The 23,029-nt window shown below is 43.0% G+C and overlaps 1 protein-coding gene across 9 annotated transcripts in view; it reads left to right on the top strand.

Moving 5' to 3' along the window:
• The window catches only part of LOC121557935 (RNA-binding protein Musashi homolog 2-like), a 260,272-nt gene extending 237,480 nt beyond the window's left edge, over positions 1-22,792 (top strand). The window contains exons 11-15 of one of the 9 annotated variants that reach the window (XM_041871414.2): positions 67-129; positions 12,831-13,028; positions 16,797-16,951; positions 19,427-19,503; positions 21,963-22,792. In XM_041871414.2, coding sequence (XP_041727348.2) covers positions 67-129; positions 12,831-13,028; positions 16,797-16,951; positions 19,427-19,468 — 458 coding nt within the window. In that variant the 3' untranslated portion in view covers positions 19,469-19,503; positions 21,963-22,792. Of the gene's footprint in view, positions 1-66; positions 187-12,830; positions 13,029-16,796; positions 19,504-21,962 lie in introns of those variants that run through there. The other 8 variants (XM_041871407.2, XM_041871412.2, XM_041871424.2 and 5 more) reach the window with 8 other exon arrangements.
• The last annotated feature ends 237 nt before the right edge of the window (positions 22,793-23,029 follow it).

Below are 23,029 nucleotides of genomic sequence, written 5' to 3'. Positions count from 1 at the left end.
ACTCTCTCTCCCACACACACTCTCTCACCCACACACACTGATGCCTTGTCTCCCTATGTCCCCCAGGCTTCCCAACGGCGGCATATGGACCGGTGGCAGCGGCGGCAGTGGCGGCAGTGCGTGGCTCAGGTAGGGGGGCCCGTGGAAGAGGTGGCTACATGGCATACCAGCAGAACGCAGGGGCAGGTAAACGCTCTGTCGGTATTCTGTGTGGCTACTGCTACGCTCCATGCTCTGCTCTCACTGGCCGCCGATAACTCCTCTCACACCTGCTGTATACACACACACACACACATATACACACACACACACGCTTAATAGACAAGAGAGGAAAGAAGGAGGATACTAAACTCCCCGTTCTCGCCTCACTTGCCTCTGCACTGGCTAGAATAGACAGAGGGTTAGGATAGGGTAGGACCAGGGTAGCAGTCTTTAGTTGTCTTGTAACAGAGCTACTGTACCTGCCAGCTCTGTGTTTGATAGAGTTAGAAATGCTACCTACTGTAATGTACCGCTACAGCACAATATGTGACTGCAAATCCAGGGAGGAGGATTTTGATTTCTCATGTGTTGGTCATATCACTCATACACCTCTTTCAGAGAAGGCTCCTAACTTGAAATCAGCATGTGCAATTTAAACTTTTGTGCAAATTTCCTATTGATATCGATGAGTTTACTCAAAAGTCTTAGTTCCACACGAATCTCAAGTTGGCACCAAACCAGCATCATGAGTGTCCAGATTCTTTGTAGCGCCATGGGTAGCTCAGTTGGTAGAGCTTGGTGCTTGTAACGCCAGGGTAGTGGGTTCAATTCCCGGGACCACCCATACATAAAATGTATGCACACGTGACTGTAAGTTGCTTTGGATAAAAGTGTCTGCTAAATGGCATATATATATATTCCTGAGTCCTGCTTAAATTGGTTCCCACGTTGACTTTTTCTATTCCCTGGCCGTTGATTGGCTAGTACGATAGCTTAATCAATCACACTGATTTTGTCCACAGACACAGCAATATATAGCTAAATAAACACTGGAGAAAAACAAGCGGTGGGGCTGGAATTGACATATGGCATTTTGGCTGCGAGGGAAAATGATTGGGCACCATAATTGGCTGTCAGAATGTCTGGCCCCTGACAGTTAGGGTCAGCGGTTCAGCCTAACATACACACCACACACACACTCACCACACCACACACGCACATGCACACATACACATGCACACACCTGATATGAGAAATCAAAGCAGAGACCTCACTTTGATGCCTTATGACCTAGGTGGGTCTGGGGGATGAGGACAGGGGCAAGTATAAAGGCTATGGTTAGACTAGACTGGGTTTATCCTACTATACTCCATGCAAGTTAGTGCAGGGCTGGCCTAGGTAATACAGCTGGGCTGAGCAAGGCTAGGCAGAAAGCCTAGTTACAGTACAGTATGTTGCTCCAGCTCTTCCACTGACTGTCTCCTGGATGATTCTGTCACTCTATCATACTCAGGGAGAACAAGAGGGGAAGGCTAAGGGACCAACAGGGCCCACAGGGCTGACATTTAGACTTGACCTTTCCCTGCAACTTCATCTAGTACTCACTACCAAGAGACATGAGTTTACACACTCCCCTCTGCATAGATCTAGCAGATGGAATTTTCATATATAGCTGGGTAGCTTAGCCAGCTAACTGGCTAACTGCTAAAGGATGGCACTCACAGTAATAATTGCATACTAATGGCTGAGCCCTCCTGCCATTGGCTCAGGTTCTGTGTTGTCATCTCACAGTTACTGTAACTCACTCACCATCAAGAACAAGACAGTTATGTGTTGGAATGTTTTGTAGTGATTCAGCAGATGTTTGCAGATGTAGGTCCTCGAAGCACATCTGTTCCATGCAACTGGTTCTGTTCACAGAGCACCAGTAACCTACAAAGGACCCTGTCTGGGATCATGTTAGGCTGTTGTTATGATAGATTATTTATTTACTCAAAAGATAACTTGACCTTATCTCGAACATAAGCCATCACAAAACCCACACAGAGAACCATAGCGACTCCAACACCATCATTACATTTGCCGATGACACAACAGTGGTAGGCCTGATCACCAACGATGACGAGACAGCCTAAAGGGAGGAGGTCAGAGACCTGGCTGTGTGGTGCCAGGACAACAACCTCTCCCTCAACGTGATCAAGACAAAGGAGATGATTGTGGACTACAGGAAAAAGAAGAGGACCGAGCACACCCCCATTCTCATCGACGGGGCTGTAGTGGAGCAGGTTGAGAGCTTCAAGTTCCTTGGTGTCCACATCACCAACAAACTAACATGGTCCAAGCACACCAAGACAGTCATGCAGAGGGCACGACAAAACCTATTCCCCCTAAGGAGACTGAAAAGATTTGGCATGGGTCCTCAGATTCTCAAAAGGTTATACAGCTGCACCATCGAGAGCATCCTGACTGGTTGCATCACTGCCTGGTATGGCAACTGCTCGGCCTCCGACCGCAAGGCACTACAGAGGGTAGTGCGTACGGCCCAGTACATCACTGGGGCCAAGCTTCCTGCCATCCAGGACCTCTATACCAGGCGGTGTCAGAGGAAGGCCCTAAAAATTGTCAAAGACTCCAGCCACCCTAGTCATAGACTGTTCTCTCTGCTACCACACGGTAAGAGGTACCGGAGTGCCAAGTCTAGGTCCAAGAGGCTTCTAAACGGCTTCTACCCCCAAGCAATAAGACTCCTGAACATATAATCAAATGGCTACCCAGACCCCCCTTTACGCAGCTGCTACTCTCTGTTTATTATCTACGCATAGTCACTTTAATAACTCTACCTACATGTACATATTACCTCAATTACCTCGACTAACCGGTGCCCCCGCACATTGACTCGGTACCGGTACCCCCTGTATATAGCCTCGCTATTGTTATTTTTACTGCTGCTCTTTAATGATTTGTTACTTTTATTTTGTATTATTTTATATTGTATCTTTTGTGATTTTTTTTGGTATTCTTTCTTAAAACTGCATTGTTGGTTAAGGGCTTGTAAGTAAGCATTTCACTGTAAGGTCTACACCTGTTGTATTCAGCGCATGTGACAAATGAGTTTATAGATGATCACCCTGTTCTTATAGAACACATCCTACTTCAAAGTGGTCCAATGCAGAAGACCAGCATTGTAGCTCAAACTCAAACCAAAGATGCTGTTGGTAGACAGTGGAAATGTCTGTGAGAGACCTAAGCTGTGTTAGAATACCCATACTAACATACTGTATACTACATACTTAATGAGTATATACTACAAACTATATACTATTAGTTCATTTTACTATACTGTAAACAAATGGTATCCTTCCAGTTGAGCATACTAGCGCTTCTCCTACCGGAAGTTGATGCTGTTGCTATGCAACCTCTTGCTAGCTTGTTAGCATAACAAATGACTAGCTAGACATTTAACGATTTTGGGTGTGTTCGTAAATTCAATCTGGAGTGCCAGAGTGCACTCTGGGCGTTTGTAAATCCAGAGAGTTGTCAGATTGTCCGTTCGTAAATTCAGAGCGTTTCGTTCTCGGATCGCGTCACTGGACGCTCTGGCCGAGGAGTAGGGTTGATCCGAGCCTTCTGACCTCACAACGGCAGTCAAGCACCCAAGCTAGCTGGCTAACGTTGGCTAGCTACTTTCAGACACAAATTAGAGAACACCTCACTCTGACCATTTTACTCGCCCTAGCAGAGCTGGTTAGGCAGTTTTCATATTATCCAGAGCGTTGGTGACTGTAACTGTGCTGCTGGCAACAATTTAATGAGGCTTTTTTTTGCCGACCTTTACTGACGCCAGCCATATATTCAACGGGTTCCTAAATTAATCAGTTATTCTGCGCTCTGGCACACTCAGACGAGAGTGCTCTGAAATCGGAGTAGATAGCCAGAGTTAACAATGTCCATTGAGAACGCACAACGACTATACAACTTAGCTAAGAATGACGTGAATAATCAAGTCAATAAACGTTGGGTAGTTAGTTAGATTATAGTTAATATGCTGCCCGGCAAGTTCGATGTATTAGTAGCCAACATTACTGCAGTAATGCTATGCGGTTCATAAGGATAGCGTAGCTAACAAATTGTCAGAAACATAACGTGTAACGTAACTTTTTTGAAAAGTCATTACTTTATTACATTGATCAGCATTTTCTTAACATTTGTCATAATTAGTTCAAGCAATGAATTTGTATCCGCTCTCGTCGGACTTCGGCTGCATATTTTCCGCCATTTTCTTCAAATCTGAAAACGTTGTGAAAACATTATCAATTTACGTCCCAAATAGTACGGTTAGTGAGGTTAGTATGAGTATTCGAATACAGTTCTAGTGAAAGAAACACATTCAGGCATACATGCACACACACTCCGTGAAGAAAAAAACAGTTCAAAACCCTTTGTGCTTAGAGGTACACCAGTAAAGGGACATACAGACAGATGGGAGTTTGTGATTGGTGGTAAATGTGACCAGTTGTTTCTGACTTGGTTGGGCCTTACAGAGAGCCTATGGTCCTGACTGGGACACTCCTCTGCTCACCTCACACACTCCTCTGGGTGCACTCTGCCTGCCTGCCTGCCAGAAGGTTTGTTCACACCCTACTACCCCCTCACAATCCTCCTGACCATCTCCTCTTCTCCCACCATCCTTCCCTCTCTCCTTCCTAAACTTTTATTGTTCTCTAGCTTCTCTCATCTCTTCTTCCTCCTTGCTCATTCGTTTGTTCTGTCTGCTCACTCTTTCTTTCTTTCTTTCTTTCTTTCTTTCTTTCTTTCTTTCTTTCTTTCTTTCTCTCTCTCTCTCTCTCTCTCTCTCTCTCTCTCTCCCTTCCATCCTGTCTTCATCAGATGTAGTTTTTGTTTTTTATTAGATGTAGAGTGTTTTTAAAGATACAACTGTTCTGTCACATATGTCTGTTCCTCCTGTTGTGCCTGATCCCTGTATTATGTATCAGTCTGGCTTCAGTGTATACCACCTGTAGTGGTCATGGTAGTGATGGACGTAGTCATAGTTACTAGCTACTGTTGTTTTCTGTGTTCTTGTATGTACTGCTACAAGCTGACATGGTATCCAGGATTTTCTTACCGTATCTGCATTGTAGTTGTGAGTCGTTGGTCGTTAGTCGTTCTTGATGACAAGCTCAAAAGCTGGTATCTAGGAGGGATCTGGAGCGTTTGGGGCTAAATTGACCCCCCCCCCCATTATTATATACAGAAGGTTTGGTCATTTCCTCTAGGCAGACTCCTGTGTGATTACGACATTGACGTGATTTGCAGCAGCTCAGAGCTGAATCAGTGTGGCACTCTGGGCCTGACTTGGCAGGACATGATTTCTATTCATATGTCCCAGGCAGCTGACACACTGGTCCAACCAGTGACTGACCTCATTTCTAAATGCAGCCTGAATGATTTTCTATTTCCTTGTCATTTGTTGAGGGGACGTGTCAGGAAAGTGAGGTTGAGTTGGAGGAGAATGGAACGAGACACTAGCGTCTCTTTAACCGTCTTACAGTACCTCCTTCCCTTCCCCTTCCTCTATAGCTGCAGGTGATCATTCCATTCAGGTGATCTCCATCCCTCAATCAGTAACAATAATCTGAAATCTCCTGTCCATTCTTCCTTCTCTCTCCAATATGGGTCGAGGCTGGACCCTGGATCACAGAAAGTTTCCCCCATCTCTATAACCCCCTCCCAGCCCCTGATGGACAGCTATGTCAGAAACACTCAAAAGGAAAACAGACTGTTCACTCAAACTAGGTCACTCCAACTCCCCTACTCAGAGCCCAGAGGGTGTGAAAATGAACCACGTAGCTCTCCGACGCCTGTCTCCCCTCATGATGAAGATAGATATACAGTGGGGAAAAAAAGTATTTAGTCAGCCACCAATTGTGCAAGTTCTCCCACTTAAAAAGATGAGAGAGGCCTGTAATTTTCATCATAGGTACACGTCAACTATGACAGACAAATTGAGAAAAAAAAATCCAGAAAATCACATTGTAGGATTTTTTATGAATTTATTTGCAAATTATGGTGGAAAATAAGTATTTGGTCACCTACAAACAAGCAAGATTTCTGGCTCTCACAGACCTGTAACTTCTTCTTTAAGAGGCTCCTCTGTCCTCCACTCGTTACCTGTATTAATGGCACCTGTTTGAACTTGTTATCAGTATAAAAGCCACCTGTCCACAACCTCAAACAGTCACACTCCAAACTCCACAATGGCCAAGACCAAAGAGCTGTCAAAGGACACCAAAAACAAAATTGTAGACCTGCACCAGGCTGGGAAGACTGAATCTGCAAAAGGTAAGCAGCTTGGTTTGAAGAAATCAACTGTGGGAGCAATTATTAGGAAATGGAAGACATACAAGACCACTGATAATCTCCCTCGATCTGGGGCTCCACGCAAGATCTCACCCCATGGGGTCAAAATGATCACAAGAACGGTGAGCAAAAATCCCAGAACCACACGGGGGGACCTAGTGAATGACCTGCAGAGAGCTGGGACCAAAGTAACAAAGCCTACCATCAGTAACACACTACGCCGCCAGGGAGTCAAATCCTGCAGTGCGAGACGTGTCCCCCTGCTTAAGCCAGTACATGTCCAGGCCCGTCTGAAGTGCATTTGGATGATCCAGAAGAGGATTGGGAGAATGTCATATGGTCAGATGAAACCAAAATATAACTTTTTGGTAAAAACTCAACTCGTCATGTTTGGAGGACAAAGAATGCTGAGTTGCATCCAAAGAACACCATACCTACTGTGAAGCATGGGGTTGGAAACATCATGCTTTGGGGCTGTTTTTCTGCAAAGGGACCAGGACGACTGATCCGTGTAAAGGAAAGAATGAATGGGGCCATGTATCGTGAGATTTTGAGTGAAACCCTCCTTCCATCAGCAAGGGCATTGAAGATGAAACGTGGCTGGGTCTTTCAGCATGACAATGATCCCAAACACACCGCCCGGCAACGAAGGAGTGGCTTCGTAAGAAGCATTTCAAGGTCCTGGAGTGGCCTAGCCAGTCTCCAGATCTCAACCTCATAGAAAATCTTTGGAGGGAGTTGAAAGTCTGTGTTGCCCAGCGACAGCCCCAAAACATCACTGCTCTAGAGGAGATCTGCATGGAGGAATGGGCCAAAATACCAGCAACAGTGTGTGAAAACCTTGTGAAGACTTACAGAAAACGTTTGACCTGTGTCATTGCCAACAAAGGGTATATAACAAAATATTGAGAAACTTTTGTTATTGACCAAATACTTATTTTCCACCATCATATGCCAATAAATTCATTAAAAATCCTACAATGTGATTTTCTGAATTTTTTTTTCTCATTTTGTCTGTCATAGTTGACGTGTACCTATGATGAAAATTACAGGCCTCTCTCATCTTTTTAAGTGGGAGAACTTGCACAATTGGTGGCTGACTAAATACTTTTTTTCCCCACTGTATGTGTCTGCTCAATTCTACCCGGCTCCTCTACCAGCAGTCCTTTACCAACAGTCCTCTACCAGCAGTCTTCTACCAGCAGTCCTTTACCAACAGTCCTCTACCAGCAGTCTTCTACCAGCAGTCCTTTACCAACAGTCCTCTACCAGCAGTCTTCTACCAGCAGTCCTCTACCAGCAGTCTTCTACCAGCAGTTCTCTACCAACAGTTCTTTACCAACAGTTCTTTACCAACAGTCCTCTACCAGCAGTCCTCTACCAACAGTCTTCTACCGGCAGTCCTCTACCGGCAGCCCTCTACCGGCAGTCCTCTACCAGCAGCCCTCTACCGGCAGTCCTCTACCAGCAGTCCTCTACCAGCAGTCCTCTACCAGCAGTACAGCACCACTTGTTTGTGAGCGCCTGTCCACTTCTATTCTCATGGTGTTTGTTTGCCTGACAGTGTAATGCTCGAAAGTGTGTGTGTGTGGTCTGTGGATGTGAAAGCGTGTTGAGTGAAGATATAAGGGCTGCAGCGTTGTTTCTGTGGATGGATGGCAGTACCCCTCTGCCTATGAACATCCAGGATATATAATCTATTAACTATCATTATGCCAGCCTATCTGAGCACAAAATGAGGCGCCATTATCTAGCGATTATTTATGAACTGCCATCGCAGGCTGAAAAGAATTTGTCCTTTGTTAATTAGTCACCTATTCAGTTAGAAAATGGTGTTTGAGACGGGGACAGAAACCCACTCCAGGCAGAACAGAAAGAGAGCGTCATCTTTTCAAATGACATAGGTGGAAATGGAGCTAATTGCAGATGCTCTGAAATTCAAAGCTAATTTTGAAACACATTTGACAAGTGTATTATTCACTTTTGAAGAGGTCTGCACTGCTCTGGGCCTATACATGCGTGCACACTTGTGCCTGCCTGAATGGGTGTGTACATGTATGAGTGTGTGTGCAGGTGTGTACTTGCAAGGTCAGTGTGCGTAACTGAACGAGACAGGGTTTTGTTGGAGAACACTCTGGGGCCCTCTCAAATGGATCCAGTGCCTCTGACAGTGTGGCCTGAGGCAGGTGATTGTGTGAAATGTTATTTCCAACATTGGCACCAGTCCTCCAGGCCACTTGTCAACTCTTCCACGATCTTTCTATGGAAGAGCTTTTTAAATGGCAACTGTTTTGTTTTTTCTCGCTCACATCAACACACAAATAGTGTGAATAATGTTGCTGACAGGACAGGTGTTAAGCGTTTCTCCCTCGATTAGGCACAACGTTAAGACGACAGGTTTGGCAGTAGACCCAGACATGTTAACGAAGGGGCTTTTCATTCATCATGACACAAAGCGGAAGCACATGCTAGCATTCTCCGTGACATTATCAGCAACTCAAAAGTTTTGAAAGCATGAAATCAAAATCTCGACTGGAGGTGCTCGTGTAGAACTCTGTTTAAAAAGATAAACAGACTGGTAAACAGACTTGTGAAGAGGATGATGACAGTGATTTTGACAGTAATTGTGACGACCATGATGGAAGTGGTTAGAATGGGCTTCATCCATCCTCCATACACACGGCATGCTGAGGAAAATAAAAGAGGAGGAGGGCGATTATAATCAGAAATGGTAACGCTCCCTCAACGATCCACTCCGCTGAGCCTATATAGTCCCCCATCCCGTTACCACAGCAACCCAGAGCCACACACATTTGTTGTGGAGGTGAGTAATTGCCCCCCCAATTAAGAAGGTGTGTGTGTTGGGGGGATGTTGGAGAGAAAGGCCACCTACTCTTGGTCATTTGTTATTCATATATTATTTTGTAATTATTGTTTTTAATAGATGGGACTGAAATGGGAAACTGTATCATGGCTGTCACACCACAGGGGGGTGTTTGGGCGAGTATAGTGGCCCTATGTTACTGAATGTGATGATGTAACTATAGTGTACAATAGTTGTTGGCCATCGGTATTGTTCAAGGGTTTTCCTGGCCTCTCATTAACATCCACTAAAGGGAAAGCACCACACTACAATTCCCTGCAGCAACAAATCACCTCTATGTTTCCTAACATCTCATAAAAGGGGCTATTTTATTTATTCATTTGTTGGTTTATTTCATGTTTGTACCCTTTGATACGTGTTGTGGAGCATTACGTGTAATGGCAGAGAGGACTAGAGAACTAGAGCCTGTGTTTAGCCTCTGTCATGTCATCCTCCCAGTGGCTCTGTAGTGGCGTTCCCAGACGGGGTCTCGCTAATGGTAGTAGTGTTGACACGACACTCCTCCAGAGCTCCAGTCAGCCCAGCCACGCCGGGTGTCAGCTGTGCTGCTGGGGACGTGCTATGGCTGCAGCCAGGGACAGACTCTCTCTAGGGGCCAGGGGCCCTGCAGATATTCCACAGCTCCAACACATCTGTCTGGCCATGCTAGAGACAGGCTGCTGAACACTGTTCATGTTAGGGCGGTGGTTGGGAGTTGACACAACTGTTGTAATAGTTTTTTTCTCTCATTTTATGAGATACTGTAATTAGAAATGCTTTATTTATTTTAAAACAGTAATAAGGAGGCATAGATGGCAACAAATACCAAATAAATAATAAAATAATAAATAACAAATAAATCTTTCTCTGCTATTCTCCATCAGAATGGACAGACAGATGGACAGATAGACAGAGGACATGAGTTGCTATAGGAACATCAGAGCCCTGCCATTATTGTCCTAACCTTGATCACTCCAATGCTGCTGTTTAATTCCGCTCCGTTTTTCACTTCCATGCGCTCAAAGTGAATAATTTGCATGCACAGAAAGGAGAATTAGCTTAGCGCATTAATCAAGCGCCTCCATTTTTCCAGATGGCCGATCCAGCGGTCTCTGTGGTCTGTAAATGGGAGCTTTTTAACAGCATTTTATTCCACATTTTACATAGATAGTGCTATCATTAGCCGTGATCGCCCTGAATAATACAAGTCATTTTGCCGTGCTTTGTTAGATAAGACGTTCACGGCACCAGGGACGCCGGCAGCCAAGGGCTCATTTTCCATGTGTGTTTGTTGTAAGTGTGTGTGCACATGTGCGTGTGCAAGAGTGTTAATGTTGTATTTATCTCCCTGTCGTTCCTGCCAAGTTGTTCTCGCTAGTCTGTATTTAGTGGGATGCTTCTGCAGGCTGGCATCATGGCGGGTGGCCTGTGAGAGGGACAGACTGACAAAGGGAAGGGACCAGCCGGAGGCCGCCTCCTCAGTGTGAACTAATGTGGGTGGTGGTGGCGTTGCTCTGTAAAGGTCTTCATTTGTTTGTTGTTAAAGATCTAATTAAGGAGATGAGAGGAAACAGAACGGGACGTCTAATTAGAGGGGAGCTCAGAAATCACTTTGAACCTCAAGGACACCCATCTATTAGCGCACACAGAAAACCTTTATTAAAACCTAAGTGTGTGTGTATGTTTTGTTCCCTTCCTTAAATGATTAAAAACGCCTTGCTTGAGTGGGCATCCCCCTCTTCTGGAGAGATGTGGAGGAGTAGAGAGGGCCGGCGCATCCTGAACCCCTCTCTCTTTCTGTCTTCCATCTCCTTGAGTGTTTAGAAATCTGTCTTCTAAAGTATATGTTGCATCTGTTGTCTCAGGACATATTCTATTGATTACTCAATTCCACAAACATTCACAGCATACATGAAGTGAAAGTATGTTTAGTTATTTCAGCCAGTCAGTAGAGTGAATGAGTACAGGTGGATTTGAAAAGCAAAGGCTAGATAAGTATCGTAGGCTAAGTACAGTAATGTCAGTGGCAAAGCTAGGTTTTAACAGCACTTGTAACATATTATGAGTCAGGAGACCTGTGGTCCATGTCAACACACTGTTCTGCCCCAGGAGTGATGTGTATAAGCACCAAGGTTATTATAGTAAACTGAAACTAATACGAAAATTAATCATAAAAAGCTATTTAGTATTTGCAGTGGCGATCTTAGCATGTACATCTTGGTGGGGCATGCCAGCAAAGCCACTACACAACACAACACTAAACAATACATTAATTGCACTATAACGGTGACAAACGATGCCCACAAACTGATAGAAATGCCATGAATAGAGCTGATGGGATTCCTTATTCTACATGTCAGAGGCATGTTTGTTCTACATAGGCTGCTAAACGCACCCCTGATTTTCCAGGAAGTAGCCTTGTAGTTGAACTTTTGTAGACTTTTTGAATGTTTTTCAATGGGCAAAAACGTAGATGGGTCTTCAGTGCACTAACTTCATAAAACGCACCTGGCAGAAGTACATTCATCCACAAACATGAATATGATCTCATATACATCTTAAATGACTGCATTTTCACGAATTTGATGATAATATTGTCAAGCCCATTCAAAAGATTAGGGGGCAGGACCCGGACGTATGACTGCCCCCCCAGTTGCAAGAAGTGGCATCCCAAAAAACACACAAACACTATAAAACTGAAACTGAAACAAAATAATATAAAAACGAAATATAAATATTTTTATTCAACAACTCTAACTAAAGAAAAACTAGCAAATCAGGTCTGAAAACTAACTGAAACTAAACTAAATTTCAAATAAAAATAGAAAAACTAATAGAAATAAAAATGAATATAAAAACATTAAGTACAGTCCATTTACACAGATAATGCAGCTCTCTGTGAGGGCACTGAGTGTCTATGGTACGGAGCTGTGGGGAGCTTGATAGTTAACAAATGCCTTGTGTCTGTTTCTCCTCTCCTCCACATCAGTAGTCCAGTACATTGTGAAATCTTGCCTGTGTCAAATCTAAAATGAATGAGGAATTGCTGTTCTAATAATATTGATTTATGAGCAGAAGCCCAAACATGAATAATTTATTTTTCTTAATCATTCTCCCGCTTACTTTAGGAGAATCTCATTTTGGTTATTTTTCACCCTTGAACACAGTTATTATGTGTGTGTGTTTAGAAGCGAGCAATTGAAGATCACATGAACTGACCTGTTGTAAATTCTACTAAAGATTTTCTTTGACCATAATTTTTAGCCTGAGGCCACATTGAGTTGCACTGTGGAAGTCTTCAGCTAAACTAGTGTTAGGGAGCAGGGCTGGTGTGTGTGTAGTGTAGTGCCCCTGTACCCAGTCTCTCATACCACATTACACACACACACTGGCAGTGGGGCGGTGGGGGGAAGCAGGAAGAAAACCAGTCATGGATGTTTACTGTAGTTTGCCTTCCTCTTTACCACACCACAATGCCATGCAGAAAAACAACAACATAGCAATAAAATAACAAAAATAACGTTACTATAGTACTGTGTAAAGTGTTTCCACGATGATGGACATGCGTCCCATCCCGCCCCTTCCTCCCTCCCTCCCCTCCCTATACTATACCCCTATCTCTCAGGGTTCCCAGATTATGGGTTCTATTCCGGGGCCGGGCCCAGTGACCTGCGGGGACCCCCCTGCTCCTTTGCCGACTATGGCTCCTTGGGGCCTCAGGCTGCTCAGATGCTACAGCACAGTGAGCATCATGCCACCTCCGCCTGCAACTCCCCCCTCCAGCACCATCTGCAGCACAGCCCGGACCCCTTTAAGAGCCCAGGTGTGTACCCCGCTAACGTCTCCTTCAATGATGCCATTCAGATTAATGAACTCTAGTTAGGAATTCATCAGGAGGCTTGTGTGTGTGTGTGTGTGTGAGAGTGTGAGTGAGGAGGAGATGAAGAGAGAGAGTGTGATGAAGAGAGAGAAAATAAAGGTGTTTATAGAGACAGAGAGAGGAACAAGGTGATGTTCTGTAGCGTAGCACCCCTGGCGGTTTGCCTGCTATACCCTGCATGCCTCTCATAACACTGCTTTTGGAAGTGACTTCAGGATATGTTTAGTTTGATATGTATGTGTACATGTCTCTGTCTGCTTACGCACTCCATGTGGCGCTGAGGGAAGGACGGATGGCTGTCTGTTGACTGAAAGACAGATACCGCGTTCTCATTTTACACAGTGATGGTGACCTAATGTACTGTAGTGCCTACATAGGCATACATGATAAGTGTTACCCATTTTCAGTTCAGCATACATTACATTAGTATTGTTGTTAGTACCGATTTTTGTTTATCACACCTTCAAATATTGATCTCCATCCCTTGCTTACCCACAGTTCATCTGGTTTGTTGGTACAGTGCATTACGTTTTCATATAAGGTGAACCATCATTTATATGTATTTAGACTGCTCATTTAAGTAAGAGAGAGAGAACTTGATAAGGAATTTGTCGTACAGAACGAGTGACCATAAATTGAGCTCCCAAGGCTTGTATTTGACTAGTTACAAAAGTATGACAAGTGTTCATGAATAAGTTGAGCAAAAGTTCTGTGGCAAATTATTCCTGTTGGCTTGACATCTTTCGAGATAATGTTTTGTTGCTGGAATGAAGTCTATTTGATGAGGAAAGAAGGAACAAAGAGTTGCAGAATGCATTGAACGGGTTACTGTTATCATAGCTCATGCACAGACAGTCTGAATGATATGGTCTTTAGAAACGCACACCTTCCTCTTCTTTTGTTGGTCCCTTAAAGCCCGATTTCCTTTGATAAATCTAGACTGGAGCAGAAAGTGCTGAACATTGTAATACAGTGAGAGCAGGTTACTCTGACCTTTCTTTATAAATCACCAATAGGGTTCTAACCACACAACTGTCATCCAATGAGCGTAAGTCATGTGTAGTTATTAGTGGGGCTGACAGTGTGGTTTAAATACAATAAATCCTGTTCAACATGGGAACGGCCAGGGGGATGTGCAATTCAGCAAAGTCTACCAATTATGAGGAATCTAACCTGCTGTATAAACAGAGATAGAGTGGGTAATTGGTTATAACAGTCTTGTTAGGACTGGGTCACTCTGATAAGAACAGTGCAGCCAGTCAGAAACCTTGCTTGATACTAAGCAGCAGTGTCACTCTGAGAAGTTGTTTATTTCTCCCGCACAAAGAGGCTACTGTAACTTTGTCATTTCATTATTTAATCCGCTCATGTTAGAGGGAGAAGGAAATATTTGATCTGATGTGTGTGTGTGTGTCAGTGTATGCTTTTTCTACCCCCAAACAGGGATATCCATAGATAGTATTGTGGCTTTTTTTATCATACGACACTTGTTAGAGAGCAACACAGTTACAGCTTACAACATCTTTTGCAATCCAATAATCTATAGTGATCATGGAAGTGTGTTTAGACAGAGATTTCATTTTGACACGTATTACAATGTGTGGCTAAATCCTCCTTCATTCTCATTTAGACTGTCTCCTTTCTTGAGATGGTTTTAATAACCCTTACCCTCACGAGTCTTCAGATCCAGCGCATTAATAGACCTCCCTTTCAATGCACATCCGCACCAACCAAAAGAGTCCAGCTGCAGTGGAAAAACTGATTTAATATTCCTTTATTAATAGGAGTGTCACTGAGCGGCGCTCTGAGAGAAAAATGAGCGGACCTCACCATGGGGGCCCGAGGTTCCCGGGATTTTTAATGTAATATATGCTCTTGTTTTTATTTATTTTAATTTGTCTTTTCAACACACTAAAACAGAGGGTCACCTGGTGCTGAGCTCACTGCAGCAATGGCTCAATTTGAGTAATTTAACCCCATGGTTCATCTGCTTCCCTCTTTCTTTTTTATTTCTTAATTGCCAGTATTATTGGTCTGGGATTTCTCCCCGGCGTTGTGTTCTAATTTTCAAAAGATTCTGTCTAGCTCTCTTTGCCTCTCTCACTTTATAGCCGTAGTTTTCCCCACATACACTGCCAAGGTCATCTAGATTGGCTGTTCAGACTTTCGTTAGTTGGTTATAGTGGCTGTCTATCTCCCCCTGCCCGTCACACATTAAACACACACACACACACACCTTTTCTCTCGCTCTCTTCTCTCTCTCGCTCTCTCCTCTCTCTCTCTCTCTCTCTCTCTCTCTCTCTCTACTCTCTCTCTCTCTCACTCTCTCTCTCTCTTTCTCTCTGGGTGAGCTCTGAGATGCAGAGGGTGGGTGGTGGGCTCCATTTCTCTGCTCTTTATTGTGTGCTCTCTCTCTCTCTGTGGAAGGGCCGGCTGGGCTTGGCAGGAGGCTGCTGTGGAAATGTGACGCAATGATGCAGTCTTTTAGCAGGCATTACCCAGGACACCCTGTGTAATTTCCTGGCTGTCAGGCACCAGCTAGGCCTGATACCCCTGTCACTAAGGGGAAGATAATCACCATCATATATTTAAAGGAGGAGAGAGAGAGGGCCTCTCCTAGCGACAGGTGTTGATTAGATAGGGGGTGTTGTGCCCAAATCCCCGGAGCAATTTATTGTATTAAAGTGGGATTCATGAACTCGCATATTTGACGCTGGCGGACGCACAACGCAGTGCTAGACGGAGAGATAAGGAGAGGGACCTTCAAAGAGGCATCTCACTTTTTCTCTGCCACCTTTTTACATCCTATAGGATCTTGAGATGAGCTCCTTCAGCTGCTGTATAGAGCGATAGCCTTCATATCTTCCCTTTATAGAACATGTCTCTGCACTGTCTTAACTCTACGCTATTTTGCAGTTTGCATGGAATATGAATGCTTAGAGTACGTAAAAGTAGAAAACTTGTCATGCATGAGCATCCTGAATTACATCTACTTTTAAAACTGTGTTTAATTGGAGCTTGTCAGATGGCTAGTAGAATATGTATACATTTTGCATATGTATATGTTTATACCAGGCTCCTCATACAAACATCACATTTAAACATTATTAATACATTTCTGCTAGCATTACATTCAATTTCAACTGGAGAACAAAGCATTGAGCCTAATTAATGTATACATAAACTATGTACACTCTTCCTTCTTCCTCTCTGACGTTGTCATTTCCAGTTTGACTGTAGTGTATTGAGTTTTGTGCTTTGTGTTTTTCAGCCCAGTATTACTGTGCATGGAGAAGGCTATATGGACACTCCTGACCTGCAAACTGATATTTAATTTCAGAATTGGTTAAAATTTGGTTAAAGGGAAAATCCACTCAAAAACTATATTTTAGTATTATGCATGAAAGTCCAATATCTTGAAAACTTGACTGTTGACATGCAAAACATTTTGGGACTGTATCAATAGTGGACTAATGAAAAAAGTCAAAAAGATCGGTTTTGAGTGGATTTTCCCTTTAAGGTAAGGATTTGGGTAAGGTAAGGGTCAGGTTAGTCGTTTTGCAGGTCACCAGTGTCCTTATAGTCTCTCCCACTGTGCATGCCAGGCCTCAGTCTCGTACTCAGCTTTTATCCATCTCTGCACACCACCAGTCCTAAATATCTACGTTGCTCATCCCAATTTTGGCGCCCCCGCTTTCCCCCCTCCGTCAGGCACCAACCAGGCCCGGCCCGGAGCCTTCCCCGGCACCAACAGTCCCGGGCCCGTGGCTGACCTCTATGGCACTCCCAGCCAGGACTCCGGTGTGGGCAACTACATTAGTGCTGCTAGCCCACAGCCTGGCTCTGGCTTCGGCCACAGCATTGCTGTAAGTATGGCCTACTCCAGCAACTCGTCCACCTCCTCCAATACCGCCTTCATCTTCTCTGTGCTGTCGACCATCGTCCTTGTTCATTCTCTCAGCCCATTTCAACTCATCGTCAGGATATTTCATCAGTCTGAAGGATATGGTTTCTATACACAAAAGAGATAGGTATGCTTATTATGCTACAGACGTCTTGTGAGGTCTTCCGTTCTTTACGCTAAACATATAGTATCTATCAGAAGAGAACTGTAGATTAAGTAGTGCTTACTGTTTGTGAATGTGATGGCATCATGTAAACATTTATCAGAGTACAATCTCTGCGAATCAAGAACAATCTTAAGGCAATTTCTGCTGGTCACTCTGTACCACTTGAGTCAAACATCAATGCAGGCATATTCAGTGTGCTCAGTGTCACTGTGCCAGAGTTTAGGCCTATTTTAGTCAAAAGCTTTACAGTGCTTATGTGCCTGCAATACAGTGAGAATGTTTGCCATCGGAACATAAAATAAGGCACAAGTGCTCGACAGGTTCTCAGGCACGTGGTTGGTTCTGTGTGATTGTAAGCATTACCAACATTCCGTCCTCATTCACACATCTCATTTATTCTTATAACATACTGTGAACTTGTACGGCCTATCATCACCTCTCTGATGTGTCAGTGTACTTCTGTTCATGCGCCAGCCAGAAGGTCAAAAAATCCCGCAATTAGTTGTTTTTGCTCATATCTGGAACAGTATTTTGTTTCACCTTTTCAGTGGTGATGACTCCTGATTTGAGTACGCTCACAACAGAGGAATTCCAGGTCTTTGAAAGGATTCTCGTTCAAAGTGCATTATGTAAGTCAATACGACAATAATAACCCCTTGTGCGTTAAACCACTGTCGTGAGAATATTTTCTCCATGTCCTTTGAAGACACTGACATTCATTATCCCTGTTGGCTGCTTCAGTCTGGAACCTTTGACGAGGGTATTGATGGATTTTAGCCAGCTCAGGAAAAAGCACGGAGGCAAATCTGCTCCAACTAAAATGGATGAGTAACTAAAAGCCTTGTACTCTGCCACACCGAGAATTAATACAATTCTCCCTGTTTGAACTGCTGTCCAAAACACAACATCAAGGTGTGCTGAAAACTGAATAAGGCTTTTTGTATGTTTGGCCCACTGAACACCTTGTCTTCCAGTGCATTCCTAGCATGTTAGAGGAATTGTAAAGGAACCGTGTCGTCACATAAAGCACCACTCTGGAAACAGAGAGGGCTTTCATTAGATTAGCTAACAGCTGAACGATCATTTGGAATCAGAATGCAATGTCACCTTCCACTTGACTTTGAGAGACAGTTTCAACCTCAATAAGTGAAATGTAGGTTGAAAAATAAGATCTTGTCTATATTTCAGAAATGACAGGCACTGTTGGCACTCAAAATCCCTAGTCAGAAATATTTCATCCCAACCTACATAGAATTAAATGGCAGATATTTTTCTCTTCAAGCTCAGTTTTTATGATTGTCTTATATAGCGGCACATATTTTCTTTTTTGGACGTTGGCTGTTGAAGTTCACAGTTTCACCTACATTATGGCTTGGGCTAGGTGACACATTCGCTTTGGAGGAGTACTCCATTTCCATTCTTTCCATCCTTGACATCATTGCTGAAGTTGTTTTTGCATGTGTTGTGATTCTGCTGGTGATTTCATTAAAACATGTTAGCATGAATGTGATTACATTATAGTTCTACTGATCCATGCAGTCTTAACAAAACCTTGTTCACACAATACATACATAGTACAGTTAGACCTTTGACGCTAACAACATTAGTCTCCTGCTTTAGCCAGCATTAGCCACTTATCATCGAGCAAGTTATCCAAATCTCTATGATGGATCCTTATTGGTGGTGAATGCAGTAAATGGCTATAATGGATCCTTATTGGTGGTGAATGCAGTAAATGGCTATAATGGATCCTTATTGGTGGTGAATGCAGTAAATGCGAACCTTCAAAAAGATTTATGTGCACCATGTAGAGAACTGCTGTAAGAAGAACTGATGCCAATTACTACTGCTGTCCACTGCTAGAGAATTCAATTGATTTTAATCACTGCTTCTTATCAAAGAAAAAATACATTCTTAGTATGTACCCCAGCAGTAACATGCTCTTCGGTGTCCATGTCCACAACTCTTTAGAAATAGTTTGATTTAATTTATGCTGCCTATAAAGAGAGCTCTGCTCTAGGACACAGACAGGTTGCCAGCACCACAATGGGACTGCCTGAGACTCACCTCTGTGAAATTAAATAACCAAATTGGGGCTTAAATGCAGTTCCAATGGCTAAAACGAACTTGACTTGAGGAAATGAATGAGAACATTTCCATTCATGCTGGCAGCACATCTTATGAATAAAATATATTTACCAGTAATAGGTTTATTTTTTGCCTTTTTCCCTGAAATGCATACTGACGCAAGTACTAACTGTACACTTTTAGGGGCCGTTGATTGCAACTGCTTTTACAAATGGATACCATTGAAACCTAACAGGTGGTTGGTTGCCATCTCATTTGAGGTATTATTATGTCATTTATATAATGTTTTAGTCTTTTTCCTATTATATTTTCATTTTCTTTCCCTTTCTGTCTGATTTAGATCCTCCCCCTCAAAAAACAAGAAATCACTTTTTACAGGGTTTCTACACGTTGCTTACATGTCTGCATTCTTATGTTGTATATTTAAACCCTTTAAAAAGTGAATGTTTGTCATTTTCCATTGTGAAACCACCCTGAGATGGTGAAATGCACATGTCTAGCTTGTAACGCCCCGACACTATTTCCCCCATTATTGTCACTTTGTTACCCTGTTTCTAGAAGACTAAGCATGTATTCTGTTAAAATAAAATATTATAGTATTCTGCAAAGGAAAAGTGTACTGGGTTTATGCAAACTCTGCTGTTGCTTTCCTCACTGTTGCTTTCTCTTGTGTTACCAATTTTATGTAGCTAGCTTTCCACTGGAATTCAGCAATCAACCAAGAGTCATAACCAAGTCATATATTGTACGGTGGGTTGGCATTGGCTATTCAGGGAACAGACTCTGGTTTCTTGTGGTCCTGTGTGGCTCAGTTGGTAGAGCATGGCCCTTGCACTGCCAGGGTTGTGGGTTCGATTCCCGAGGCCACCCATAAGTAAAATGTATGCAAGCATGACTGTAAGTCACTTTGGATAAAAGTGTCTGCTAAATGGCATATGTTATATTATATATATTATTTGACGTGCTACTGTTCAGTATATGGACACTGGTCTGAGTCTGGAGCTTGAGTTGAGAGTGAGGGGGAGCTGGATCTGTTCACCTTTGGGTCATTTCCTCCGCTGGAGACCACAGCATCTCTACCCTCACCGCCAGAGTTTATTGAGTAACTTTATGAAAACAAACATCCAAACATAACTGTCTGAAGCCACATCAGCGAAAATGTGTGTGTATAAAGTGCATTTGTGAGCAGTTTGAGAGAGTGACAAGTGAGAGTGACAAGTGGAGTGTGTGCGTGCTTGCGCGTGTGTACACTGAGAGTGTGTGTATGTCTCTACAGTGAGAATCTTTGCCTTAGGGCAGTGTTAGTCACTGCAGCTACCCAGCAGCAACAGTCCCCTACACCACTTCAAGTTTCAGTCTTAGGCAGTCAGCTTTGTGTCGAGTTAGATCGACCCAGACAGAGACACCCCAGTCCAGTTCTCCTCTTGAGTCTTATTCATAAAACCCTCCGTTGGACAGATATGTCAGACTGGTGGGAGTGACTGCATGGTGGCACCACTGAGCTGGTGTAGCACCCTGTGTCCTATCGTGTATTGCTGTGAAATGGAATGACACGACAGATGTAGGCATCAGTTTCTCTAGTTTTCACCGTATGTATTGCTGTCTGAAATGGATCACCATGGTTCTGGTAGGTGTACATTATGTACAATAATTAGCATTTGTTGTTGAAATTCACTGCTAGTCTATAAACACTGAACAAAAATATAAATACAATATGTAAAGGGTGGGTCCCATGTTTCATGAGTTCAAATAAAAGATCCCAGAAATGTTCCATATGCACAAAAAGGAGGAGTATTTTTGTCTGTAATTAAGCCCTTTTGTGGGGAAAAACTCATTCTGATTGGCTGGGCCTGGCTCCCAAGTGGGTGGACCTGGCTCCCAAGTGGGTGGACCTATGCCCTCCCAGGCCCTCCCATGGCTGTGCCCCTGCCCAGTCATGTGAAATCCATAGATTAGGGCTTAATTTATTTATTTCAATTGACTGATTTCCTTATATGAAATCTTTGAAATTGTTGCATGTTGCGTGTATATTTCTGTTCAGTATAAAAACACAGGGCCAGACAGCACAGTGGAAGCCATCAGAGAAGGCAACAGAGTAAAGTGCAGTTTTCTGTAAACCTGCTTTTAAAAACGAACCCCTCATCTAACTGGTAGCTGGGCGGTACTGCTTGTCTCTGTGCATGCTGTGTGTACTGTAGACTAACATGGGAGTGATGTCCTGTCCATGCCTGCTGCCCCTCTTCCATAAAGCTCTGTGTCGTGCGTTAGCAGGGACACTGCTGTACACTATGTTGTGTCTGGGCTGGTGTCTCACTGCCGTGACCATCCTAGCCTGGAATCCTTTCTTGAAGTGAAGCAATAGTGAAACAGAAGAATTGAGTTTGGTTTCCAGGCTAGTGCCATCCATCTTTCTGCCAGTGAAAAAGCTCCCATGGGATGTAGCACTCCTTCTGCTCTCTCTCTCCCCAGCAGAGGCTGGGTTTGAGATTATTAAATTTGGACCATCTGCTGCTTCAACCAATTCGAATTGGTGCTACCATCAATGAAATGTTTCAGAATCAAGAGAACATTTTAAATGAAGAGATATAATGGCACATAAGAAAATATTGGCAGTTGAGGGGAAAAGCTGTCAGACATGACATACTGTATCAGTGTTACAGAGAAGCGGGAACTTTTGGTTTTAACTATTGGATTTGAATGTCTCTGTTTCCCATTCCAGCAGAGTATTTCAGGAGGCCCGGGGAAGACCGGGCAGAGTTTTTAACTGGCTATGTGAACAGGTGATGCCATCCAACGCCAAGCACTACTGCATCAACCAACAGGAGGAGAGTGGAGGAGGTGGCACCACGTGAAGAAGAACTGAAGAAAATGTCAAAATCATCTCAGAAAAAGAAACTACAATCTGCTGTACTATAATCGAAACCTGGTGTTAACATCCTTAATATCCAACTGTAACCTAGTACCTTTGTGTAGGATTAAGGTGTTTTTTGTCATTTAAATGTTCCTTATTTTAAATCGGTTTAGTTTATTTTCTTTTTTTTTCGGTGTAGTCTTCGAATTAATAAGGGAAGATTAATTCTAATTTTAACTTAGTGTCCAATATTTGTGTATTTTTGATCCTCTGAAATTAGTAACTATTTATGTAAACTGGCTTATTTCTGTTATTTGTTTTCCTTTTTGGAGATTGCTATGTTGCTATGGTTGTTTGCGTTTAACCTTGGTGATGGAAAAAAATTAGGATGTCAGTTTGCACATACAAGAAAACTGACATGAACTGATGAGGCCTGAAGAAAGGTGGTGTTAATTCAATTTTAAAAGAGTAACTAATAAATATTAGTAGCTTTTTTTTTTTTTTTTTTTTATGTTGTTAATTACCTATTTTGGGCAATAAGAGGACTACAATATTTTCACAGTCCTTTTTTACAAATGTTTTTGTTGTCAGGAAAAAATAACCTTTCCTTTTAATACTTTGTGAATTCAGATTTTAAGAAAAATATACAGTACCAGTCAAAGGTTTGGCCACACCTACTCATTCCAGGGTTTTTGTTTAGTTTTACTGTTTTCTACATTGTAGAATAATAGTGAAGACATCAAAACTATGAAATAACACATATGGAATCATGTAGTAACCAAGAAAGTGTTAAACAAATCAAAATATATTTTATATTTGAGATTCTTCAAAGTAGCCACCCTTTGTCATGATGACAGCTTTGCACACTATTGGCATTCTCTCAACCAGCTTCATGAGGTAGTTTCCTGGAATGCATTTAAATTAACAGTTGTGCT

This window comes from Coregonus clupeaformis, chromosome 5 (genome assembly GCF_020615455.1).
Source record: "Coregonus clupeaformis isolate EN_2021a chromosome 5, ASM2061545v1, whole genome shotgun sequence".
In the NCBI taxonomy this organism is placed as follows: domain Eukaryota; kingdom Metazoa; phylum Chordata; class Actinopteri; order Salmoniformes; family Salmonidae; genus Coregonus; species Coregonus clupeaformis.
Note: the sequence above shows the minus strand (reverse complement) of the source record. Positions and strands in the feature narration are given on the sequence as shown.